This window comes from Trachemys scripta, chromosome 8 (assembly GCF_013100865.1).
Source record: "Trachemys scripta elegans isolate TJP31775 chromosome 8, CAS_Tse_1.0, whole genome shotgun sequence".
Classification (NCBI taxonomy): Eukaryota; Metazoa; Chordata; order Testudines; family Emydidae; genus Trachemys; species Trachemys scripta.
Window position 1 is genome coordinate 7,129,265 of NC_048305.1, and position 25,577 is coordinate 7,154,841.

General features: G+C 42.7%; 1 protein-coding gene across 1 annotated transcript in view; it reads left to right on the forward strand.

Moving 5' to 3' along the window:
• Positions 1-18,490, forward strand: part of RNF130 (ring finger protein 130) — a 69,229-nt gene extending 50,739 nt beyond the window's left edge. Inside the window, exons 4-8 of the mRNA XM_034778887.1 lie at positions 662-744; positions 12,402-12,498; positions 13,560-13,764; positions 15,930-16,023; positions 18,303-18,490. Of these exons, the coding sequence (XP_034634778.1) occupies positions 662-744; positions 12,402-12,498; positions 13,560-13,764; positions 15,930-16,023; positions 18,303-18,318 (495 nt within the window). The 3' untranslated portion in view covers positions 18,319-18,490. The remainder of the gene's footprint in view (positions 1-661; positions 745-12,401; positions 12,499-13,559; positions 13,765-15,929; positions 16,024-18,302) is intronic.
• The last annotated feature ends 7,087 nt before the right edge of the window (positions 18,491-25,577 follow it).

Here is a 25,577-nt window from a genome sequence, read left to right on the forward strand (position 1 = left end):
AAGAACAGGAGTACTTGTGGCACCTTAGAGACTAACAAATTTATTAGAGCATAAGCTTTCGTGGACTACAGCCCACTTCTTCTTCTATATGCATCCGAAGAAGTGGGCTGTAGTCCACGAAAGCTTATGCTCTAATAAATTTGTTAGTCTCTAAGGTGCCACAAGTACTCCTGTTCTTCTTGGGTCTGAGGAGTAGGAAACACTGGACTTTCTGAAGTATGAAATAAAGCAGTTTTTTAGCTCTGATTATAGCAAGAGATGAAAAAAATCTGCTTTAATATTATATAAATTATATTTTTATGAAGTAATGATGTAGACTAGATCTTAACTGAAATAAAGTCCTGTGGAAATAATATCTTTTGAGTCAATATGAAAAGTACTATTTATACAAATGAATTATAGCTATCTTATTCTAGTTTAAATTTAAGATATACACAAATGCTAGATTTAAATGAGATGGTGACTTTGATATGCATGTAAAGTGTGTGTTGTATCTTCTTTGTGAGGCATATTTTCACCCTTTTCTGCCTCTTCCTGTTCATAGCCACTTTGCATATTTGATCCTCACTGCCACAGTAGAATTCCTGTTTACTAATCATGTCTACTTTACCTTTAATGTAGTCTTAACTCTTGACTTGAGTTTTCATGCTATTCATTTTAGGAAACAGACCCAGACTTTGATCATTGTGCTGTCTGTATCGAGTGTTACAAGCAGAACGATGTTGTCCGCATTCTGCCATGCAAGTAAGCTAGCAATTTTTCTTCTCTTGTTAATGGATTTATTCCTAAGAAATGTTTATGCTGATTCTTGTTTACATCCCTTTGTTTCATTTTATCTAGCATTTGCTCTTTCCTGTTATATACCAACATAGGTGTGCATAATATTTTACACATACCTAGTTTAGACAGGTCCCTTGTCCTAGGAGCATGCAATCTAAATAAGGTTAATACAATACAATTAGGTGGGAGCTGGCAGAGTTATTGACAATGGAGACTATGCAAGAAGAAGAGAGTCTAGAGGAATGGCAGGTGATTGGCCTATTGGAAGTAGGAAGTGATTTTTAAGGGAAGTGAAGACCATGAAAAGGGCACAAAATTGGGAGAGAGTGAGTGAGACAAAGAGAGCTTTAAGGATTGAAGATTGGGCAGACCCAGTACTTGCATTAATTATAGTAAACTAAAGTATAGATGCAAAATTCCACACAGTGGATACTGCAACCTGGTATCCTGCTATGCATGTGGGTCCCAACCCAAAATTATGCTGCCAGAATGTATCAAAGGATTAGATGGGAGACCTGTGGGGTAGGGCAGGAGGGATTCTGCCCAGTGAGGTAAGGGGGGTTGGCAGGGGTTGCAGAGCCCACCCTGCATTCTGTGGCTCCAGCCCCATGAGGTTGGCTGGGCTCGGCTCTCTGCTCCAGGTGTTGCAACATGAAGTACAGGGTCACAGCACTGCTTAGATTTGGCCTAGCCACCTCTCCATCATGATGATGAGGGGTCAGAAAGGCCAAATTTGAGTGGCTCAGTGACAGCATGCACCAGGATACAACACCACTCTCACAAATTTGATCTACCTGGCCTCCACCAAACATGAGCAGCACTGCAACCCCAGAGATCACAACTCCCAGAGCATGGAGCTGAGCCCAGACAGCACTGTGGGACAGAAGCTGCAGGACCTGCCATTATGGTACTCCTGGTATACTTATTTAGTACTTATTATGTAAGTGTGTATATTATGTGGGTCAGAAATATTTAGTAAGCCAGATGTTTCTTTTACTAAAGGTATTTTGTGTTTTGGGTATTTGGGTTGTGATGGGCTGTCCTGAGACCAAAAGGTGAGAACCAGAGGTCTAAGCAATTCCAGCTTGCTCAAGCATTTCCCAGTTACTAGAAATGCTGCCATCCCCCATCTCCACCTTAGTGTTGACATCAAGGACTATTTAAGAAAATCATTTCGGCTATCCAGTACTGGCACTTAAAGTGTAGCAACCAAACTCTATCCTTGTGCTCTTGCCTCAGTCTTCTCATTTGCCTTCCATCCCAAAGATCTCGATTTAGAGCTATGTGACATTATCTCTGTAGCAGATTTTCAGTTTAGCTGCTTTTTGTGCGTGGTGAATATTTTTGGAAGAATTATCTAATAATTTGTGGGAGCTTTGACTGTTACCAAGGATATCTTTCCCTTTCATTTTATAACACATTTTTCTTCTCCTCTTCCCCCCTCCAAAAGAGAAATATGTACATTACTATGCATACATGCAGCCAAGATCCAGCAACTTGGCCTACGTTTGGTATATAAATAGCTATATGCATGATACACTAAGAAACAACTAAGTCACAGTGTCGGAACCAGACATCAGTCCCATGTCCCTGGGGGGCATATTGCAGCTCATTATCAGTCTTCTAAATCCTCCTGCAAGCTGTCCTAGATAGCTGGAAATTTTTTCTTCTAATGCATAATGAATTTCTGCTGTTATAAGATATTAAAGAAACAATCTCAAATTATAATTGTGTATAGTAAATAAAAATGTCTTTATCATGGATGATTCTGTTAATGCCTTTGTTTACTGGGGCAGGAAGATTTTATAAATCAATTCACTTTCCCTGTATTCTTCATTTACTTTTTTGTGTGTGTCTTGGACAATGAAAATCAGTGAAATGTCTCATTTTTAGGTTTTCAGTGCTGCAGTGCTTGGGTAACAAACACTGCAGAGACATGTTTGTTTAGAAACTATTTCCTTTGAAATGTGGTGTTTAAAAAAACACCACTTGGGAGCATTTTTCTTGGTCTTTGATGTTGTAAAAGTTTGTTTTTACAAAGTCTAAATTTTTTACCCAAATTTGAATTATACTTTTAAAAATGCACTAGTTTTTATGTACTCTTATGCAACAATATTCTGTCCTCAAGGGCCCTACAAATTATTATTAGCTGCTGGATAGAAATTTCAGAGACTATTTGATTCTCCGTAATTCCAGGGTGTAGTTCAAGAACCTTCAATTACATCATAGTAACACTAATTGTGGGTCCAGGTTAGAGAAGATTATCTAGAGACTCCAGACTCTCCCACTTCTTTCCCTCCTGTCATTAAAACTTTTGTTTAGCTGTTCTTTGAGTGATTCATGCGCATCTTCATGTGGATGCCATTATCCTAGAAAGTTTGTTCTAACAGTTTTTCATGTGTAATTACCTTGATCTAAAGTCATCAGAGTTTTTGAGTACAAGTATTTTCAGCTTTCTTTTATATCAGTTTGCAATAATTAAATTATGTCTTAATACTGAGAGCCAAATGGTGTCAGATGATCTGTCCATGAAATGTGTTCTCTTATTTCATTGTAGAAGCAGGGATTTTATTTGAGGTTTGCTTTTCTGAGACTTGTTTCTAGTCTTGAAAACCAACAGACTTCAACACATGGAATGTAAAGGGCACCTGTAGGGAATAAGGAGTACACCTAATTCTGAGAAGAACTTGGTTTTATTTATTGGGTTTCAAAATATAGGGCCTGTAAATTTAAATAAGTGCTAATATATTAAAATGAATATCAACCAATTTAGGCTTAACACCTGACCTCTTAAATGGTGATAAATTGTCTATAAATTTCCTAAATCTGCTTTGGTCCCAGAGAGAAATAAAAAGGTATCCACATTATTATTCACCTTAAGCAACTAACGAATCAATAATGTATTTCGTCTTGCTGCAGAAGGGATACAATGAATGACGTGGATGGCAGTTGTTTGATACTGTGCAGGTTCAATTCCCAGAACTATTCCTGCTGATATTAACACTTAGAGCCCTAAAGAAAAGTAAATTTGACTTAGTTGGAGGGACCAGAACAAAGTAAAATAGACTGCTTTCCCTCAACTTTGCTCTGCATCTCGAACTAAGTCCTTCCCAGCCTCCTTAGTCCTTCCCATCCCCAAACAATAAAGCAGGCATAGAGTATCGTGCCCCAAAAGCCTGATAGAGCTTCTGCTGGCTCCATGCCAGTTCCTCCCAGATTGATGATCTCTCATAATGCATGTTTTCCTACTTCTGGATCCCAGCCTAACTGTGTGTATCAAGGATTATAGTAGTAGGCAGAAGAAAGACCAGACAAGCTGAACTGTCTTTCACCAGTTTGGACGGCCTCTTTAAGGAGTCCCAAACTAGTTCTGCATCCCTGCCAGAAACGTACCCTCCTTTTCAGCAGAACACTGCACACGCATGCACATGCTGAGTGAAACTCCCTCAAAATAGCTTCTAAAGTGTTAAAACAGCTACAGGTCAGCATAAAATCCTAGTGCACAGACTGAAGTAAATCATTGGTTACCATGTTGGCCTCTGAGGCACTAACAAAAAGATAACTCATGTTTACCAGATGGCAGAAGAAAAAATGAGCATGGAAAAATGTATTTCCGAGCTTCTAAGACAACATTCAACAATGGAGAGTAAATATATAATGTATTATGGGCATTTGGTAGTGACTCTTTTAATTAGAATCATATCAACTTAAAAAAAATATTAGTTTACCTCACCTACCATTGGTCCCCCTACAAATTTTTGTTGTCTTGCAACCCTAGCTTCTATTTTTAAACATTTTCTTCCCTGGAACTATATGAAAACCTTAAATCCACACAAATGATACTATGAAACTGCTGTCAAATACACAAAGCAATCTGAAAGAATGTTTCATTACCCTTTTCAGCTACAGTAATATAGATGTAATAATAGATACAAAAATTAGACTGAATGTTTCTAATTTTTTGCCTGGGAATATTTTGTATATAGAGTATAAAATTGCCTGCTGATCAGCCAAACACAATTAAGATTCCCTGCAATTAAGTGGTTATCTTTGGAGGTCAGACTAAACAACCATAATGGTCCCTTCTGGCCTTAGCTTTAAATCTTGCTTGTGCATCTCTCAGATCACTTAAGCATCTTGATTGGCTCATATTTAATTTTTTCCTGGTGGAACATTGTTATAGTAAAAGACTGATCTCATATGAATCAGCTACATGTAATAACAAAAAAAATTTACTGACCTCTGAAAAAAGAAAGCATTACAAAGAATGGTATGTCCATGGCATAGTAATATTATTAGGGTGCAGTTTTGCTTGCATTTTCCCCCTCATATCACTAACAAGATTGCACATACTTTACTTAGTATGTTCAAAAATATGTATTAAATTACAAAAGCAGTGAACAGAATTCTTTAGATAATGGGCTTTTCTAGACTTGTTTGATATGAACAGGTAAGGAACTGGGTGTACTAATAAATACCTTTATAGGATCTTAATCTCTCTTTCCACTCTCTTCTCCCTGCCACTCCACCTTCTAATTTGGGTACCATAGTTGTAGTCAGTAATAAAGCAATAAAAACAGTACAGTCAATAAGCCAGACATGAAGAAATGTCTTGCAAGAGAATGTTTAGGAAAATGGATAGAGCTGTATGTTGACCAAGAAGCACCAAATGAAAGCATTAGCCTCTGTCTTTTAAGGAAGCTGTAATCATTGGACAGTGGGTTTCAATGACATGTGACACCAATGTAGTTTACTTCTTATAGCCCATTGTGAACCTAGCATTTCCTTTTGCTAGCTGCTAGAATTGTGCTCTCCTGTTTAAAGTCCTGGTCTGACACTCTTATGCATTGGTACAATGAAATCTGGTGTGGCCCAATGTACAATGTAAGCAAAGCCCTGTGTGCTCCGTAGCAAGTTGGACCTAAATTCTGTGGCAAGACTCTAGTTTTCTGGTCCACATAGGAGTTGAGTTTTGTGGCAGATTCAAGTACATTCAGTAAAATTCTCCTCTTTAATTACATATGAAAATGACTAATATAAACAACATAGTATTACTTGTGCATATTGTAGTTAAAGGCAATGTCTCTTACACAGCCACCTCTGTGCTCCAGAAGCTGAAATCTTTTCAACACTCAGAGCCTATAAACATGGCTGCTGGAACTTTGTGGTAAGAGGACATTTCTACCCAGCCTCCCTCAACACAGGGTGACATCATTTTTAGACTTGTGAGCATTTATTTAAAATTTTTCTATTGTATTATCTTATTATATAAGTTTTTAAAACAAGTAATGAAACAAATGTGTCAAAAAGACACTAACAAAAGACAAATCTCTTAAATAACTTTTCCACTCAGATTCCACTTCACTTTTCCATCACAGCATTGAGGTTAGGAAAAAGGAGGGAGACCAGAGTGGGGATGGGGTGATGAGGAGGTAGCGAGTTGTCGGTGTAATGAGTGGTGTGGAAAGAAAGGAAGGAGAAGCTAAGGAGATGGTTTTAGAAATGAGGAGAGAGGAGTTTAGGGAAATCAGATTGGAAAAGAAAATGAGAAAGGAAGATGGGAATAGAAAATGAGTCAGGAAGAGGGGAAGGAGGGAGACACCAGAGGCAGGGAAAGAAAGAGTGGACAGAGGGAGGGGGGGACGGATACTGAGAAACAGAAGAGTGAAAAGAGGAAGGAAAGGAAGAACAAAAGCAACACAGCAAATTTTTAAAATATATTATAAGGTTGAATGCCAAATTGATAAGTAAAATACAGTACATACACATTTTGGGCCAGCTTCTTAAATTTCCTTTGTGCTAGGTGCAGGAATGGAGAGGGTGACAAAGATGACTAGCCATATCTGTGCCTGCCTTATTCTGGTGCTACTATAAATTGAGATGGCTTGTACCAACCATCTATGGATTGTTATGCTGGAGCAACATTCTTTGGAGTATAATGCATTGTACCCAACCTCCCTTTACTAGGGAATGGTAGGGAACAATTACACCAGCCAAAGAATCTCCCTATTATGGGGCTATTTTGTGGGGAACGTTTAGGCCTACTTCCCTCTTTCTGGAATGGCATAAAGGGTATGTCTATACAGCCTGTGGCAGCAAGCCTCCCAGCCCAGGTCAACAGTACAGTCCTTTGAAGTTACAGCTCAGCCTGGAGCCTAGGGCTTCAGAGCCTGAACTCCAGCCCGAACCGCAGCTTCGAATGCTGTTTTTAGACTGCTAACTTCAGCCCCACTAGCCTGAATCTCTCAACCGAAGCTGTGAGGCTGGCTTACCACCCAAAGAGGTCACGTTGTACAGCAGAATCCGGTCACTGTTTACATACCCACATGCAGAGGCTGATTGGCTCAGGCATTCTAAGGAAAACAAAACTAATTAAAAGTCACTTTCTGGAAATTCTGCCAGCATGGGGGTGTCCTTTGCTGCCACAGAGCTGACTTCTGTGCCTTCTTTCCTGCAGCACCCAGCGCAGGAGGAGGAACAGGGCCGGAGCACACTGCTCTGTTATCCCCTGCTGGTATAAGGTTTCTAGGAGACCATAGTAAGCTAATGTGAGTTAGAGCAGCTCCCTCAGAACTACTCAGGTTTGTCCCTTTGGAATGCTCCGTATTGGACTAATTCACATGTATTTTGGGGGGAGGAAAAGGTCTCTGGTGTGGATACAAGGACTTCCTCTTTCAAGCTCAACTTTATAAATTACTCATACTTGTGCATTATTGCCTTATCAGTTTGTAACTGCTGTTCAACCCCTGGAAATACCAAATAACCTGGACTGATATAGAGCCCCCATATCAAGGCCAGCCGGATATTTAGGGGAGGGAGAAATAGGCAAAAATATGTTGATTAAAATTAAAACTTGGGGGGAGGGGGGAGATTGGAAAACATTTATAAAGTTTCCCAGAGTTCAAGAAGTTTAAGAACCAATAGCAAAGAATGAAAATATCAGAAAAGTAGTTAGGTTTTAAATGCACAGAAACACCTTATCAGACTGTTAATATCTCTTTAAAATAATCTCATAATATTTACTAGGTACACATTGGAATCCATATCATTCAGTGTCTGATTTGATCTGAGAGGTTTTATAGCACTGAGCACTGATTAGCTGATAACAGCATATTAAAGTTGTTTTCATACTTACGTGGAGTCTTGATGTCTGCTGTTTCACAAAATATTAGATTGTTGTAAATGCATGTCCCACTCTAAAATCCAGACTATGGAGTTTAAAAAAAAAAAAATACAAGTGACTAAAAGCATTAAAATGTGTAACACAACACAGTAACGTAATTATATGTACCATGGGATTGCAAGCTCACTTCTACCTCAAAGGACAGCTGAATAATCTTTTCTGTGCTCTCATGAGTGATACAAATAAAAAGTTAATAACTATTGACAGCAGAAATAAGGAAATAGGGAGTGGAGGACCGTTTTTTGTATAGTTGCTCAGGAAGGATGAGCAGAGTACCTATCCCATTTTTCACACTTATGTTTGTCCCACATTCATTGCCTTAATAAAGATTTTAGAATGAAGTAAGGACATCAGCAGGCTGGTTAGTGGAGATTCTTAAATTTTCTTGATTAAACAATCCAGCATATTCAGCAGTACATTTGTAGCTTGGTTAATACAGCTCTCCATGCTAGATAGCTGTGCCGTGCCGTACCGTACTGTACCATGTCAAACCAGCCCACGAATGCAGGAGAGTATAGTTCTGATGTCAAAAGTGACTAAAAATATTATCATAGAATCCTAGAATATCAGGGTTGGAAGAGACCTCAGGAGGTCATCTAGTCTAACCCCTTGCTCAAAGCAGGACCAACACCAACTAAATCACCCCAGCCAGGGCTTTGTCAAGCCGGGCCTTAAAAACCTCTAAGGAAGGAGATTCCACCACCTCCATAGGTAACCCATTCCAGTGCTTCACCTAGTGAAATAGTGTTTCCTAATAGCCAACTGAGACCTCCCTCGCTGCAACTTGAGACCATTGCTCCTTGTTCTGTCATCTGCCACCATTGAGAACAGCCGAGCTCCATCCTCTTTGGAACCCCCCTTCAGGTAGTTGAAGGCTGCTATCAAATCCCCCCCACTCTTCTCTTCTGCAGACTAAACAAGCCCAGTTCCTTCAGCCTCTCCTCGTAAATCATGTGCCCCAGCCTCATGATCACTTCCGTTGCCCTCCGCTGGACTCTCTCCAATTTGTCCACATCCTTTCTGTAGTGACGGAACCAAAACTGGACGCAATACTCCAGATGTGGCCTCACTAGTGCTGAATAGAAGGGAATAATCACTTCCCTCGATCTGCTGGCAATGTTCCTACTACTGCAGCCCAATATGCCATTAGCCGCCTTGGCAACAAGGGCACACTGCTGACTCATATCCAGCTTCTCATCCACTGTAATCCCCAGGTCCTTTTCTGCAGCATTGCTGCTTAGCCAGTCGGTCCCCAGCCTGTAGCAGTGCATGGGATTCTTCTGTCCTAACTGAAGGACTCTGCACTTGTCCTTGTTGAACCTCATCAGATTTCTTTTGGCCCTATCCCTACCCTCCAGCGTATCTACCTCTCCCCTCAGCATAGTGGAGTTCCATATTTCTCTTCATGTTTAAATGGCTTCCAATCCAGTGGTGCATAAAATTATGTTGTGTTGCTTTAGGATGGCAATTTATTGCTTTTCGTCTCTTACATTTCTTTTTAAAACTCTAATCTGGCTTTTAGAGTGAGACACGTTCACAATCTAATATTTTGGAAAATTGCAGATATCAGATGTACTCCTATTTCCAATAAAGTTATTTTTTCCTAACTGCCACCTGTGCAAACTCAACCTTGGTTATTAATGTCAAGCTGAAATCTTTCCTTGTGCATCATCACTGGTAGTAAAGGTTCTGCAGACCAGAGTAGACTCTTAGTTATACCTGTACATCCCCACTCCCCTTAGTTGGTTTGAACAAGTACTACTGATTAGAACATAATTACATTGATGTACTTGAGTATTGCCACCAGCTTAATACCTGTGGACATAAAATTATTATTGTATATGCACTACCTCTTTCCATTTTTACTAACAAACCTTTTCAGGAGCTGTTCTCCAGGAAGTCAACCTGGAGACTTAGTAGCTTCCTGGTGACATGCCTCCTCTGTTCTGCTTTTAATGTCTTGTATGGTAGAGAAGGAAGAATGAGCAGTATTACTATGATTTTAGAATTCGGAGACACATGCCATTCTCAGCATCTCAGGGGGCACAGAATAGAAGGTAGAAGTAAAGGCAGCTATACAGCGCCGTTGCACCTCTCTGATTCTGAGCTGCTCTGATGGCCAGCTGTAGGTTGCTCTGTAGCCTGGAATAGATGGTGCACTTTACATTCTCTCAGGTATGTCAGAACAAAGCTGTTTCTCAGTTAGCTATGCCCACATAGCCTACACCAAGAGGAGTTTTTCTTCTCATGTAGGACCGTCACCTTCCTGAACGATGTTAGCTACATCAACGGAGGCTCTATTCCATCAACATAGCTGCATATACATTGGAGATGTTGTTGGCATAACTGTTGGTCGGGGTATGTGTGTGGTTTTTTTTTTTCACCCCGACTGACATAATTATCCCAATACAACTTTTCAGTGTAGACTAAGTATATTAGTACATGGCTGTGTTGTATTAAAGTAGATAATCTACTGATACCATTTCCTTCCCCGACTACTCATTGCCAAAAATGTTCTACAGGTAAAGTGACAGGTCAAGGAAGGCCTATCATCTTCCTTTGCCTGAGCATGTTGTTACTATCCTTGTACAGTCCTTTCCTGTTAAATTTATATCAAAATCAATGTTAATTACCTCTATATTAATCTGTCTGAAAGCATGTCTTTGCAAGTCACGCGGGCGGCGATACAAATCTCTTGTCCAATGCAAATTAACATGCTGTGCAAGTAGAAGCCCATTTTGCTTTCTCATCTTCAGAAGATTTGTTTTTACTATATAAGATGGTTAACCTGTTTTTCCAGTTCTCAAAAGGTATGTATGATAGGGTAAAGCTTCTAAATGTTTCTCCTTCCTTTGACATACCTTTGCCAGTTATAAAAGCCTGCCAAGAATTAATCCATAATAGGTTTGGTTTGCTTTTAATTGTAATATGGCAATTGATTTTTAGTTCAAACTTGACTTCTAATGGGACTGTGCTCTTGCCACTTAATTGAGAATAAGTCCTGGATGGAGCTTAGTGACATGGGAGGAGGAGGAAAGCAGCAACTTGTGTGAAAGCAGCTGCTGCAGAGAGGCTCTACTGCTGCTCAGGGCTGTATTTCAGAGACCCAGCTGTATTCAGGAGAGTCTCTCCCCTATCCCAAGAATCCAGCATGGAGAAGCCACAAAGTGTCCCAGCAGCTACAACTGCATGGGGAGGGAGACAGCCAATGTAGTTCAACCAGGAAAGGAAAGACATTGATGCTGCTGCAAGTTGTCACCTTCTGAACCTGCAAGAGAAAGTTCCCTCAAGGTGTCAGTGTCAGCAGGTCGGCCACTGCCCGCACAAGCCAGTTTAAACTGATGGAAAGTAGAGAGGTGGCAGCTCTCCCTCTTGATGACAAGCACAGAAGCACTAAAAAGATTAGCCCCCTGCTAGGGAGAGGCAGCAGCAAAATCACCAAAGTTGATTATAGCACTGTTATGTCAAGGTAGAGGAGATGGACGCTCTCATCCCAACTTCCACCATTATTAGTTATTCTCAGTTGTAATGTTTTTTGTCCTGTTTTGACTACTTAATAACCCAGCTAGCATATTTGAACAATTTTAATGGGGCAGGTCCCTATTTGAGATAGTCAGTACCTAAATACTGTTGCAATAGGTACTTTCTAAATTGTTATACATATCCCCTTTTAAAATGTTTAAAATTAAGGATTATCGTCTGACATAGATACAGGATCTTAACTAGAACCATATACTAAAATAAAACATGCATGTAAATTTTACCTTGCAGTTTGTACTGTGGTTACACCCAGAAGAATCTAACTTAATATGCAGAAAATAATCCTGCAGTGATCCAATTGTGGGATTAGGATCTTCATTTGTATACCTGATATTTAGCTAAATGATATATTATCAGTAATAAAAAATATATAAATATTGCAAAAATCTGAAGTATACTTAGAAGACATCACAGGTTATTTATTGCTACAGGTGTGTGTAAAGTTACTAGCACTGTTATTTGGTGGAATGCCTACATATTCAGTATGTCACAGTTTTACACCCATTAAAGACAAGGTTGTGGATCTATATAGATCCTGTAGTTCACGTTATAAACTGATCCTGTTATTGGGGCTTCAGCAGGTGCCAAGGGTCTGCGTATGCAGGCCCAAGTGCAGAACCAGGGCTTTAAATTCTATTTTTCCTAAGTGAATCATGATTAACTGATGGCAAAGGAAAGCAGAACTTTAGATTTCCTTGGTCCAGACAGCACAGAACACTAACAGAGATGGATTTTGCAGTTAGCTCCATGATGTTCTTTTCTTCATCTTCTAGTTTGTGTTGCAAGCTTCTAAATTGTTTGCATTGGAAGTTTCATTTCTGAAATCTCATCTGAGTGAGAGACTGTTTATGCTGTGCAGGTTAATAAATTGTATGTACCCCTGTGTATTCTTTTCTAGGCACGTTTTCCACAAAGCCTGTGTGGATCCTTGGCTTAGCGAACACTGTACCTGTCCTATGTGTAAACTGAACATTTTGAAGGCTCTGGGAATTGTAGTAAGTTACATATTTGTGACCTTTATTACATAACTGATACAGCCAGTTCAAGTAACTTCTTCACACAAAGTAGCTCATAATAAGAAATCCATCACTGCAGGCATGGTGGGTTGGCAAGAGCATATTGCTCAGCTGTGTTGGAGCCCTTCTTCTTGTGGTTTGAGTGTGGCCTCTGATCTGTCTTTTCAGCCAGAGGACCTCAAATGCATATAGAGAGGTTGAGTGCTCGGAGAATCCATTCTGCAAATACCAGCTGCTAGCTGATTCACAAGGAGACATTAGAGGATGGTCTCAAAGGAGATCTTTCTCCTGTTTTCCTGTCTGGGGAGAAGTTCTGAGTGCATTGGTGATTCTCAGGCAGATTATGTCCTTCATATAAAGGGGAAGGAAAAGCTTATGCCATGTCTATAGTAGCTATCAGGTCAAGCACAGCAAGGGAGAAATCAGGCCCACATTCCTAGCTGTGTCAAACTGCACAAACTTTCTAGAAATAACAGCAGATAACACATGTGGGCAAGCTACTTTTGAAATTAACATACCTGAGTTGGTAAAGGAGGAAACAGTGTAATTTGACATGTCTTGTCCAATACCTCTCACTATTGATGTAGAGTACAAAGAAATCAGCTTTTATGGCCCCTGGTAATAAATTTCTTTACTCTTAAGAATATACTGTTGTGTATAGGCCACGAACATATTCAACTCCCTCTCCTGAATCATAATATTTTCTGACCTATGTACAGAAGGGTTTTTAGCCTTGTTGTTGTAGCCTTATTGGTCCCAGGATATTAGCGAGACCGAGTGGGTGAGGTAAAAGTCATAAGCTTTTGAGCTACACACAGTGACCTGAAGAGCCAAACATTTCTTTTCGCCAACAGAAGTTGGTTAAATAAAAGATATTACCTCACCCGCCTTGTCTCTCTATGATAGAGATAGGCTTTTGTACATATTCAGTGTCTTCTTTATTTAAAAAAAAAAAAAAAACACTTAAGCAGGGGAGACTTTTGCAGGCTGCCTGTGTATTGAATAATTAACATTTTAATATAGAAGTAATGTTTTTCCAGCCAAGTGTGCCATGTACAGATAACGTAGCCTTTGATATGGAAAGGCTCACCAGAGGCCAGCCAGCCAATAGACGATCAGCACTTGGTGACTTTGCCAATGACAACTCACTCAGCCTGGAGCCCCTACGTACTTCTGGGATGTCACAGCTTCCACAGGACGGGGAAATAACTCCAAGGACAGGGGAGATCAACATTGCTGTAACAAGTAAGCATTATTTGTCTTTATTATAGTTTCATGGTTTCCCTGTTGTGTGGTGTCCGTTTTTGCTGTGGTTCTGCACAGCAGGGCAGCGGTGAAACCTTTCCCGATAGAGAGAAAAAGGTGACCTCTCTCAGTGTAAGAAATATACATGTTTTTTATTGAAACTTGTAACTTCAGGGACTGTTGCAAACACTTCCATTATTAATGGTAAATTCATTTAGAACTGCATACAATTATTAGGTGAACTTCAAGAAAAAAATTAATTTGGTAACCAATGTGGGAAGCGTGGTTGGCAAAAAGGAGTCTATTTTTACACAGCAAAAATATACTGCAAAACTATTATTGAACTGGTTAGTAGTTACTAAGTTGGTTATAGGTATTATCATGGGTACTTAGACGCTTTCTCAATTAGTGTGTTGCATTTGGAACCTCTAAGGCCCAGGAGCAGAGATCTAAGAGATTAGCCCTAGTGTTTGTCATGTCTGCCTTTATAACCTACGATTTTTGTGTTTGATGCGAAGGTCTTTGAACCCAGCATAATCTGGATGTTTCGTGGTATCATGATATTGTAGGACAGTGAAAGCAAACTATTTGCAGGGCTCTCTTCAAATGAAAAACGGGAGGAAATTCCACTGAGTAGATTCCACCTGGGGTTTCTGGTGTATAAACAAAGACCCTGAGAATACAGTATGCATGGCATTGCATCATTTTCTAAATGTTTTGGGGTAACTATTTGATGTATGGATAAGTGTTTGTTTCTCATTGCATCACAGAACTCAAATCCATGTTGGGGGTAGTCGATTTTCTCATATTTTCTTCATTCATATCCTTTTACCCAATCTCATAAACTCGGGGGACACTGCTTGTATTCTTACCTATGTTAATAAGCAGAGTTACTAAAAAAAGCTTTTAAATACAGTGCATTATGGAACATTTCTTATGATGCTACAACAAAGCAAACTTGTGATAGAAGACTTTCCTTTTTCCACTTTTCCCACCTTTCCTCCAAATTTATCAATATCCATTAGTGTGCTGGCCTGAGAAGGACAAATCCAAACTCCAAATCTAGTTTGTTCACAAAACCAAGAAGTCACTTTGTCCAGCATCTGTCATTACTAATCCATCCCTTATTTAGCTCTCCCGAACACAGATTAAACCTGGTAACAATTTTTAATGTTCAGAGTGTTCCCATCCAGGAGAAAGAAGTTTGCAATTAAACCAGGCTAACTGCTCAACTTCCTTGAAGGCAGATGTGTTGACTGTCTGTTCCCTGTTGTAGTACCTGCCTTTCAAAGATGGAACACCGTGGTAAAGAAAAGACAAATATAAGAACCAGTTCATTCTGATAGTGATTATAAAATAAAGTTTCTTTAAAAAAGCTTTTCGGGTTTTAACTTTCTGTATAACACACATACACGTTGGCACGCTCAAGTAAAGCCTAAAATACATCTTACTAAACCTATTTGCACATGCAGAACTTCTCAGGAGGAGAGAGAGCATAGTGTCTGTTTAATAATGCCTTTGATATTGAATGCTTTTTTTAAAAGGTCATAACAAAATATTTCTTATTTTAAAGCATTTGTACATTTTTATAATCATTTGAAACTGAAATCTGTTTCCTTTCCAAATATCACATCCTTCCGTTATGTGGAAAATTTGTTAGAGTTGTGGTTTAGTGCTTGGCAACTGGCACTAACTTTGTTTAAATAAAAATAGCACTAAAGTATTTGCTTTTAAAAAATAATTTAATTTTTTTATAAGTATGTGTCTATATACACATGTATATGAAGTCACATTTTGAGCTCTCCAAACCAACCCTGACAATATCCATATTAACTGGGAGGAGAGGAGAGCCTTCATTTACATTTTTCCTTGTCTTGCATTTCACTTTACTTTGTTAAATGATCCTTCTTTATTGCTAACCCTGGGACTCAGCCAGGAGATATTGTTGTGCCAGGCTTTTTTTCCACATCTTCTCTCCACTTCTTCTTTGCTAGCCTTCTCCAACCAGTAACTCTGTGGCTAACTTCCTTCTGCTTTACTTCTTGGTGCCAGTCCTGGCTTAGAACTCTGTAGCCTTCTGCCAGTGGCGTTTGAGGGAAATGTTCACATCGATTTGACATAAGCCTTCTCCCCCGAGTGATTTCCTCCCTTTCCTTTATCAACAGAAGAATGGTTTATTATTGCCAGTTTTGGCCTCCTCAGTGCCCTCACACTCTGCTACATGATCATCAAAGCTACAGCTAGCTTGAATGCTGACGAGTAAGTAAAAATTTAGATATGCATCTATCTATTTGTTTTTGGAGCTTGTGTCACAGGCAACACTGGGAAGAAGTGGCAGGAGGGGAAGAATGGGAGAAATGAGGTTTTTCAAAGTGAGTGCCTACTCTTTCTATGTAAAAGTCTTTACTAGAAATTGTTAATGCACATGTAGCTAGATTTGCCTAAAATAGCTCCCCACAAAGGGGAAGTGCAAAAAAAGAGTGGGGTATCATAGAGCCTGGTTAGACCCTGTAGTTTTTGAATTAGCATTTAATCAGCTGATACATTTAAATAGTAAGCTTATACCTTTAGTCCACCAGGCCAGACTCTGCCTGATGGGAACTAGTAGTTGTTACCATCTGGTGGCTTTCTGGCAGCTTCAGTCTGTTTCTCAGATTTCAGCTCAGCAAGCCCATTTTCACTGTTGGAATTCCTTTTCACAGAGGAGGAAGGATATAAATGTTACATCACTAGGGGAGCTCCTTTCAGAGGATTTTGGGACTCAAGAGCAGTAATGGGAAGTTTGCACTGCTGCTGCTTGCTTTGTAGCTTTGTAGATCTCGAATTGCAGCTAGTTATCAGGGAGTTGGCAAAATTAGAGATGGTGACCTCCATACTTAAGACAGTCGGCTGCTGTGAAAAATAGCCAGAAAAACTGGGGGAGGGAAGTTGTTAGGAGTTGTGTACATGTGCCTGTGAAAAGGAATTTCTGCATTTCTGGGCACTGCCACGTGCATTAGGAAGAGGATAGAGAAAACTCAGTCAGTGTATACTCCTAGAACCAGTTACGTTTCTGGCATTTCCCCTTCAGCTCCTCATCTTGTCTTCCTGTTGATGCTCTATTGGTTGCGGTTCTTTCTTTTAGTAAGCAGCAGGAAGTATTGCGTTAAATTTCACACCAAATCTTTTTATTCACAAGGAGCTACTGCATCCAGGGAATTTCTTAAGGCCAGTATTTAAGTGACACAGGCAGACTGCATCATTGTCATGTGAACTATCAGCAACAGTGGTAGAATTGAAAGCTTAGTCAGTAGATTAAAAACACTATTTTTTAAAAAAAAAAGTGTGTGTGAAATAGACTAGTGAAGATGGAAAGAGTACAGAAAGGGGGGTGGCAAAAATTTGCCCCTTTCTCTCTTCATGGAACTTCAGTACCTGCTGCAGCCTCCCAACCTCCATGGCTTCCCCACTGGATTTCACTGGAGTCTAAGCAACCTCTGACTCTGCTGCCAAGTTAGGCTACCTGGTTTAGGCCTGTCCCCTGTGTATGCATGCCACTATTTTTTGATTAACTGCTTCACTGCTGCCTAATGTGCAAAGTATGTCAGGTGAAAAGTTTCTCCTATGTTGGTCAATGTGCCAGAAACGTCATGACTCTCTGTTGTGATTTCCATGAAATGCCACACTAGTATAGATGCAAGAAAGGAGGAAAAGCAGAAAAGCTTTTTACTTCCCATTTCTCCCTATAAAAATGAATGTTGACAGTGCCCCTGCAATCAGTGAACAATAACTAAACATGAAGGTAGGGATTCCATTTTCATCTTGGAAGATGAAGCAAGCAGGAAGGAGAAGTAGTAGTAAACTAAGCAAGTGGACGATGCTAAGCATTCTGTGGTGGTATTCTCAGAGAGCATTTCTCAGTCAGTGAAACCCTTCCAAGGGACATTCCCTGCTGCTTGCTTCCTCTTCTGTCTCCCCCACTGTTCAGACAGGTTGATTTAAGGCATTTGTTGCTGTGTTCATGTGCACGTACAAAAGATAAATAATGGCTCCAGACAACTATGACCATTTTTATAATAATAAGAAGGAAATAACAGTAAGGGGCACTTCATTAAATGGCTGCTTTCACTTGGCCTTAAAACATCTGATGGTATTCCCAGGCTGGGGAGACACTTCCAGGAACTTGTCTGACTTCTCTGCTGCCTTGCCTGTTAATTATTTAGATAATAGGCAAATTTTGCTCTATATCACCAGAAATAACCTGAGACTGGCCTCCCAAAAGCAACTGCACAACCACATTTCATAGTCCAGAGGCTCCTGGCATTGGGCAATAATTTCCCAGTGGTTTAGAAGCAAGACTCAAACCTAAGGCCGGGTTGTGAAGAATTCTAGTAACAGATATTCATCACTCATTATAGTAACAATGATGTGGGGAACCGCATTCACCATTTTTAGCTCTATATAATTTTCACACTAACTTTTATTTGACAGTTTTTAGTTAAACATTCAGTATTAACTTTAACTAATATAAATATTCTGTCCTCTTTCTTACCCCACAGAGCAGAATGGTATTGAAGAAACACTTTCTGACAGATTTGCCTTGGAGAGACACCTATTTTTTGCATCATTTATTGATCATGCAGCATATGCAGTTATAATTAGTACATTTATTTTTCATTAAAGTTTGCTAATGCCAAAGCTTTGTATTAAGAAAAAATGAAGAAATAAAGTTTAATTATGAAAACTTTTTCTGTAGTTGAATTTTATTTTCCATGAACCTTCTGCATTGAATACTCTATCTTTAGTGTTTTGTGTGTGATATATTATTGCAATGTGTGTATTGTCTAACCTCCTGTCACAAATGGCTTCATCTTTGCTAGATTTTTATGCATCTCTTTTTACTCTGGGACAGAAATTAGCATAACACCCACCACTTGCATGGTGATTAGCGACAGCATTACTAGAGACTGCTCCATACCAGTTTGTTATAGTCAGTCACATAACTGGTCCCAATGTTTGTAAATATCAGACTTTTTTCTTGACCTTTTTACAGAGTTGTTTTGAACTAAAATACTCTTTTGTGTTACCTTGGGACACATGTTACCTATGATCTCTTGTCTTCAGTCCGGTCCCCGCAGAAAGTTTGCAGTTCTGTTTTCCTTTTTCATAATGCATCGGAAGATTAATCTTTCTTGCCCTCCCCCACTACCAGAAAGTGAAGCTAATCTACACCACCTCTTCCTGCCTAATGCTGCACGAAGAGGTGGTTTTTCCCTCCTCTTTCCGTTGCTGAATCTCCTCACAGATCAGTAAGCTTACTGAATAATGGTGCTGGTTCATGTCAACTCATAGGTGATTATGCAAGATGGAAAGATTGATAATGATCTTGACTGTAATATGGTAACTCTGATCGTGTCCTTTCCTGCCATTCTTTGCTGGGGATTTTCATTTTCACACAGGCTTATTTATCCAACTAGACAGTAAGAAATAACCGAACATTCACTTCAAAAATGCATACTGTCTTTGGTATTGGATGTAGAGCTGCTAAGTTCTGATTCCCAGCCAAAGGCTAATGTCAGAGTTAATGAGATTGGCTGGTGAAGTGGGCAGATCAGTTGGGGGGGCGGGGGAGGGGGAAGTCATAAGCTGATCGGAGTTAGAACTTGTTGTGGGTTTTCTCTGTTATCAAGATTTAACTGACATCTGAAATCTAACACTATAATTAAAATATACCAGTTATTTCTAGCTATCAAAGAGAGCCATTTTATTAAACTGTGATAGGATTTAGATTTTCAAATGTACTTGGAGTAGGGAATTTTTTTAGGTATAGGCACTTCTGGAATTCAGGAAGGCAGCCAAAATCTGCATTAAAATACTTACTTAATTTGTAGCTGTCAAGGAGAAGGCAGTTTTTAGAAATGAAATGTATGTATGATAGTTTCAATAATGTTAATAGCGGGTTTTTTTAAAGTGTCTTTGTGAAATTTTGAAAAACATGAATGCAGTCAATGAAATGAGAGCAGTGAATCTGTTTTGAAAAATCTGGGAAACCTTGTTGGATGGGTTTGTGGAGGAAAAAACTCCTACGTGTTGTGCTCCAGGATTGGCTCGTTTTAGAATCTGTGTTTATCAGCTGAATGTTGTTGCCAAGATGGATGAATGATGTGCAGTATGATGTAAAACACAGACTATACAGTAAGGGGATTACATTTTTCACCAACTTCCTAAAAGCATAAGGCAACTGAAATGACTTTAAATCAAATAACACCCATACCTGCTGGGATCATGGTCTTAACTTATTTTTAAAGATACTGTGGAGAGCTAGTTGGGGAAAACCTGTGTGGCTCTAGAAAGCAGATTCTTCTTTGAGTGCTTGTACACGTCGATTCCAATCAGGTATGTGCGCACCGCGTGCACAGTCGTCAGAAACTTTTTCCGTTAGCAGCTCCCATTGGGTTGGCTGGGGAGCTCCCTGGAGTGGCGCCTTCATGGCGCTCAATATAGGACCCTGCCCACCCGACCCCCCCTTCAGTTCTTTCCGTTGAAACTGCATCTCGTTTGCCTTGCAAGTGCTCCCTTAGCTTAGTTATCTAGTTCTCTTTGTTTCTTGTGTAGTAGTTGTTAGTGTAGTTTAGTATAGTTAGCATAGATGTTGGTGAGCGGGATCGTCCCTATCCCCTCACCCTTTTTTGAGCTCCGGGGCATGCTGCAAACCCAAGGCTTTACGTCATGCAGTGTATGCCACAATCCCATGCCAAATAGCAACCCCCAGGACTCTTGCTTCAGGTGTCTGGGGAAGGCATATCAGTCCGAGTGCTGCAAGATCTGCAGGGCTTTCAAGCCCGGGACTAAAAAGGATTTCCATTTAAAGCAGCTGCTCATGGAAGCTGCACTCCATCCAGCGGCCTGTGACCGCCAAGGCCCAGAGCGCTCCTGCATCAGTCCGCGAATCGGTGCCAAAGAAGGACTCTAGTGCAAGAGATCCTCGGCACTGGCGATCCCCAGCACCGCAACAAGGAGTAGTGGCCTGGCACTGCTCTACGTCACCGGTGCCCCATGAACACAAAAGGGCTGACAGAGGGCACTCTCCTCAGAGAGCTGTGGGACTGCCAGGGGATGCCTTGCTACACCAGAGGAAGGACCCAGCTCCCAGGCAACAAGAGTCCGTGCTGTTGAGTCCGTCTCACAGCGACTGTCCATCAGGGCAGTGCCAGGTGGTGGTGTTGGAGCCACCCTCCGCTCCAGACACTTCTGAGGCTGCAAGAAATCTCATTGAGATGACTGCAGCTCAGCCCCCGGCCATTAGAGACAAACCTCCACACCGTCAAGACTGGTACCGTCCAGAGGCAAGCCCGCCATGATGCAGAGCTCCCAGTTGCCGGACCGGCACCGCTCCAGGTCCCCATCGCCACACCACCATTCCCTGGCACTGGCTTCAGTGAGAACGTGCACGGCACCAGGGGCATGGCAATCTATCTCCCCGGCAACGGGGGGTCGGCACTGTTCCATAATACCGTCACAGGACTGGCACAGGACCTACGGCACCGGTCTCTGTCACGAGATAGCTGCACTGATCCATGACACCAGTCCCCTACCTCCTCTACACAGCACTGAGCACCAGCACAGGCGTCTTTGGCACTGCTGTGGTCATCGCCCTCGGGATCCTCGGAGTCTGATGCAGACTCATACTATTCAAGGCGCAGTCAGCATAGGTCTGGTAGGTGCTGAAGGGATGTGTGGACAGACTGGTAGCCACAGTGGCCACTCCACACACATGGTAAGCCCAGGGGTTCCAAAAGGGCCATAAGGCCCAGGGTACCCATTCTAGGGCTTCTAGGTCTGTGACCTCAGGATGCCATTTTTTCCTGGTCACCTAAAGATAGACCTGCCCCTCCGGGAGCGGAAGCTGCCCTCTCCAGACCACCCTCTCAGACTACAGAGGTGTCAACGGAACCAGCCTGGGACCTGTCCGTAACCCAGGAGACATCCGGCCCTGCTGAGCCAGTAGAGGAGCCTAGTTCAGCCCAGGAGCAACCTGGGCAGCTAGAGGGCTGTGAGGACCCTGTACCTCCACTTGCCACATCATCATCCTTCCCCGATGAGGAGGTGGCAGGAGTGTCAGTTTCAGGACCCACGCCCATCGACCACAGGATGCATCATGCCCTGCTCCGCCGCATTGCCTGCAACATGGGCCTACAGGTGGAGGACCCAATGGTAGACATTCTTGCCCCAGAAGGTCCTTCCCAGGTGGTACCACCACTAATAAAGACCATACAAAATAATAAAACCCTGTGGCAGACTCCAGCCTCCAATCTGCCCACCACCGGGGGCATGGAGAGGAAGTACTTTTGTCCCGTCTCAGGGATATGAGTACTTATTCTCTCACCCACACCCTTGCTCCCTGGTGGTCTCAGCAGTGAATGAAAAGGAACGCCGGGGCAACAGGCAACGGCCCCCAAGGCTAAGGAGGCCAAACACATGGCAGGAAAATCTATGCTGCAGAAGGCCTCCAGTTGAGGATAGCCAACCAGCAGGCTATCCTCAGCAGGTGTAACTCTAATTCTTGGGACTCTGTGTCCAAGGACAAGGAGTTGCTCCCCGCAGAATCAAGGGCGGAATTTTCCGCCCTGGTTGAGGAAGGGAAGGCGGTAGCGAGGACCTCCCTGAAGGCCTCCCTCGACTTGGCTGATTTCAGCGGCCCATACCATCTCCTCAGGGGTGGTCATGAGGAGAACTTCCAATCCTCTGGGTTACCGCTGGACGTTCAGGAGACCTTGCAGGACCTTCCCTTCGAAGGTGCAGGGATGTTCTCGGACCAGACTGACTCTAGGCTCCACAACCTGAAAGACTCAAGGGCAATGATGAAGTCGCTGGGGATGCACACGATGACTACCCAGTGCAAGCATTTCAAGTCTCAGCCGCAGCAGTACCAGCCCTGCCCAAGGCAGGACTCTTACCGCTGTAGGAACAGAAATAACTGGTGTGGGCCTTCAACCGCGCCTTCAGGGCAGGGACAGGGCCCGACCAAGCCACCATTGGGCTCCAAACAAGGCTTTTGAAGGGACGCCCAAGGACGATGTACCTGCCAGTATCCCGGATTCTTCCCCGTGCTTCCTGAACCATCTGTCCCACTTCTACTGTGCTTGGTCACAAATAACATCAGACTGCTGGATGTTTCACACGGTAGAAGTGGGATATTCTCTGCTCCTCCCCTCCCTCCTGCCCCGTGCATCTCCAGGGACCCTTCTCACAAGCAACTCCTTTTACAGGAGGTGCAATCGCTCCTCACCATAGGGGCAGTGGAGGAGGTTCCTCAGGAGCTATGGGGCAAGGGATTCTACTCCAGATACTTCCTTATCCCCAAGGCAAAGGGGGGGCGGATCTCAGACCCATTCTAGACCTAAGAGGACTCAACCAGTTCATGGTGAAGTTCCGCATGGTCTCCCTGAGCACGATCATACCTTCCTCAGATCCAGGACACAGTTACACCACCCTCGACATGAAAGACATGTACTTCAACATAGCCATTCGTCCAGCCCACAGACGTTTCCTTAGAATTGTGGTCGACAACAAACACTATCAGTTCACAATGCTCCCATTCAGTCTATCGACAGCCCCCTGAGTGTTCACCAAGTGCATGTCGGTTGTTGCAGCTTTTCTCTGCAAGAGGAAGGTACAGTTGTATCCCTACCTTGACAACTGGCTGATGTGGGGGCGCTCCAGGGAGTAGGTGGAGTCCCAGGTCCGGTTGGTCAGAGCCACCTTTGAGAGACTAGGACTCATCCTCAACGTTAACAAGTTGATGCTGTCCCCGACCCAAAGAACAGAATTCATTGGGGTGGTGCTGGACTCGGTACAGACGAGAGCATTCCTGCCAGAGTCCAGATTCCAAGTAATGACAGATATCCAGACGCTCGGGCGATACCCCACCACAAAAGTAAGGGGATGCCTGAGCCATCTTGGACACATAGCAGCCTGCACCTGCATCGTCAGCCATGCCAGACTGAGGCTAAGGCCACTCAAAGCATGGCTCGCCTCAACTTATCACCCAGGTCGAGACAGCTTGGACTCGGTAGTGACACTGCTGGAGCGAGTTCTAGAATCCCTCCACTGGTGGCTAGACCCTCGCATGCTCCACCAAGGAGTCCCATTCAGCACCCCTCAACCCTCTATGATCCTAGTAATGGACACGTCGCTCTGGGTGGGAAGGCCCAACTAGGAGACCTACAAATGCAGGGTCGGTGGTCGCAGGCCGAGCTCTCGCTCCCCATCAACATCAAGGAGCTCAGAGCTTTGTGATTAACCTGCCAGACCTTCCAGTGCAGAATGCAGAGCCAGTGCATGGATGCAACTCATCTCCCAGGAGTTCGGAATGAGCTGGCAGACCATCTTACCAGGTCGTTTCCCAACCAGAAGTGGTCCATCTGTCCAGATGTCATACATTCCATCTTCCAAAGGTGGAGGTTTTCCCAGGTAGATCTATTCGCCACCAGGAGCAATAGGAAGTATCCAACGTTCTGCTCTTTCCAAAAATACAGTCCGGGCTCCGTCTCGGATGCGTTTATGCTACCCTGGGGAGACCACCTCATATATGCTTTCCCACTCATCCACAAGGTGCTGCTCAAGAACTGCAGAGACAAAGCGGAGGTAATTCAGGGCCATTCCAACATTTGTACACCCCGCTTCTGGAGTTGTCGGTGGACACCCCGATCACACTGCCACTATACCCCGATCTGATCACATGGGACCACGGTCGCCTCCTTCACCCAGACCTCAAGGCCCTCCATCTCATGGCTTGGAAGCTTCATGGTTAAAACAAATGGAGCTCCAGTGCTCAGATTCGGTGAGGGAGGTGCTGCTTGATAGCAGGAAATCTTCCAGCCAGGCCACTTACCTAGCTAAGTGGAAAAGGTTCTTGTGCTGGTGTAAGCAGCGACATGCTCCTCCACTCCAGGCATCTATACCGCTCATCCTGGAGTATCTACTGCATATGAAGCAACAGGGTATGGCAGGATCATCAGTCAGGGTATACCTTGCGGCCATCTCAGCGTTTCACCCGGGAGAATTGGGACGCTCTGTATTTGCCAAGCCCATGGTAGGGCATTTCCTGAAGGGCTTGGAAATTGAACCAACTGTTTGTATCAGTTGCAGACCAGATGAAAGGGCTTCCTGTCTCCTCACAACGCATTTCTTCCTGGATCATGGCCTGCATCCATACCTGCTACGAGCTGGCCAAGGTCCCAGCCCCAGCTATTATGGCCCACTCAATGAGAGCTCAAGCCTCGTCAGCCACCTTCCTGGCCCAGGTGCCTATCCAGGAGATCTGCAGACCGGCAACCTGATCTTCCGTGCACACGTTTACCGCTCACTATGCCATCACCCAGCATGCTAGAGAGGATGCAGCTTTCAGCAGAGTGGTTCTCCAGTCAGTGATTCCTTAACTCGGACCCCACCTCCGGGGGAGAGCTTGGGAGTCACCTGATTGGAATCGACGTGAACAAGCACTTGAAATAAAAACGGTTACTCACCTTCTCATAACTAACTGTTCTTTGAGATGTGTTCATGTCCATTCCAATACCCACCCACCTTCCCCTCTGTCTGAGTAGCCAGCAAGAAGGAACTGAAGGGGGGTGGGGTCAGCTGGGTCATATATTGAGCGCCACTCCAGGGGGCTCCCCAGACAACCCAACGGGAGCTGCTAAGGGAAAAATTTTCCAACGACCATGCACACTGCGCACGGACACCTGATTGGAATGGACGTGAACAACACATCTCGAACAACAGTTACGAGAAGGTGAGTAACCTTTTTTCCCCAAAACAGGTCTGTTTCATGT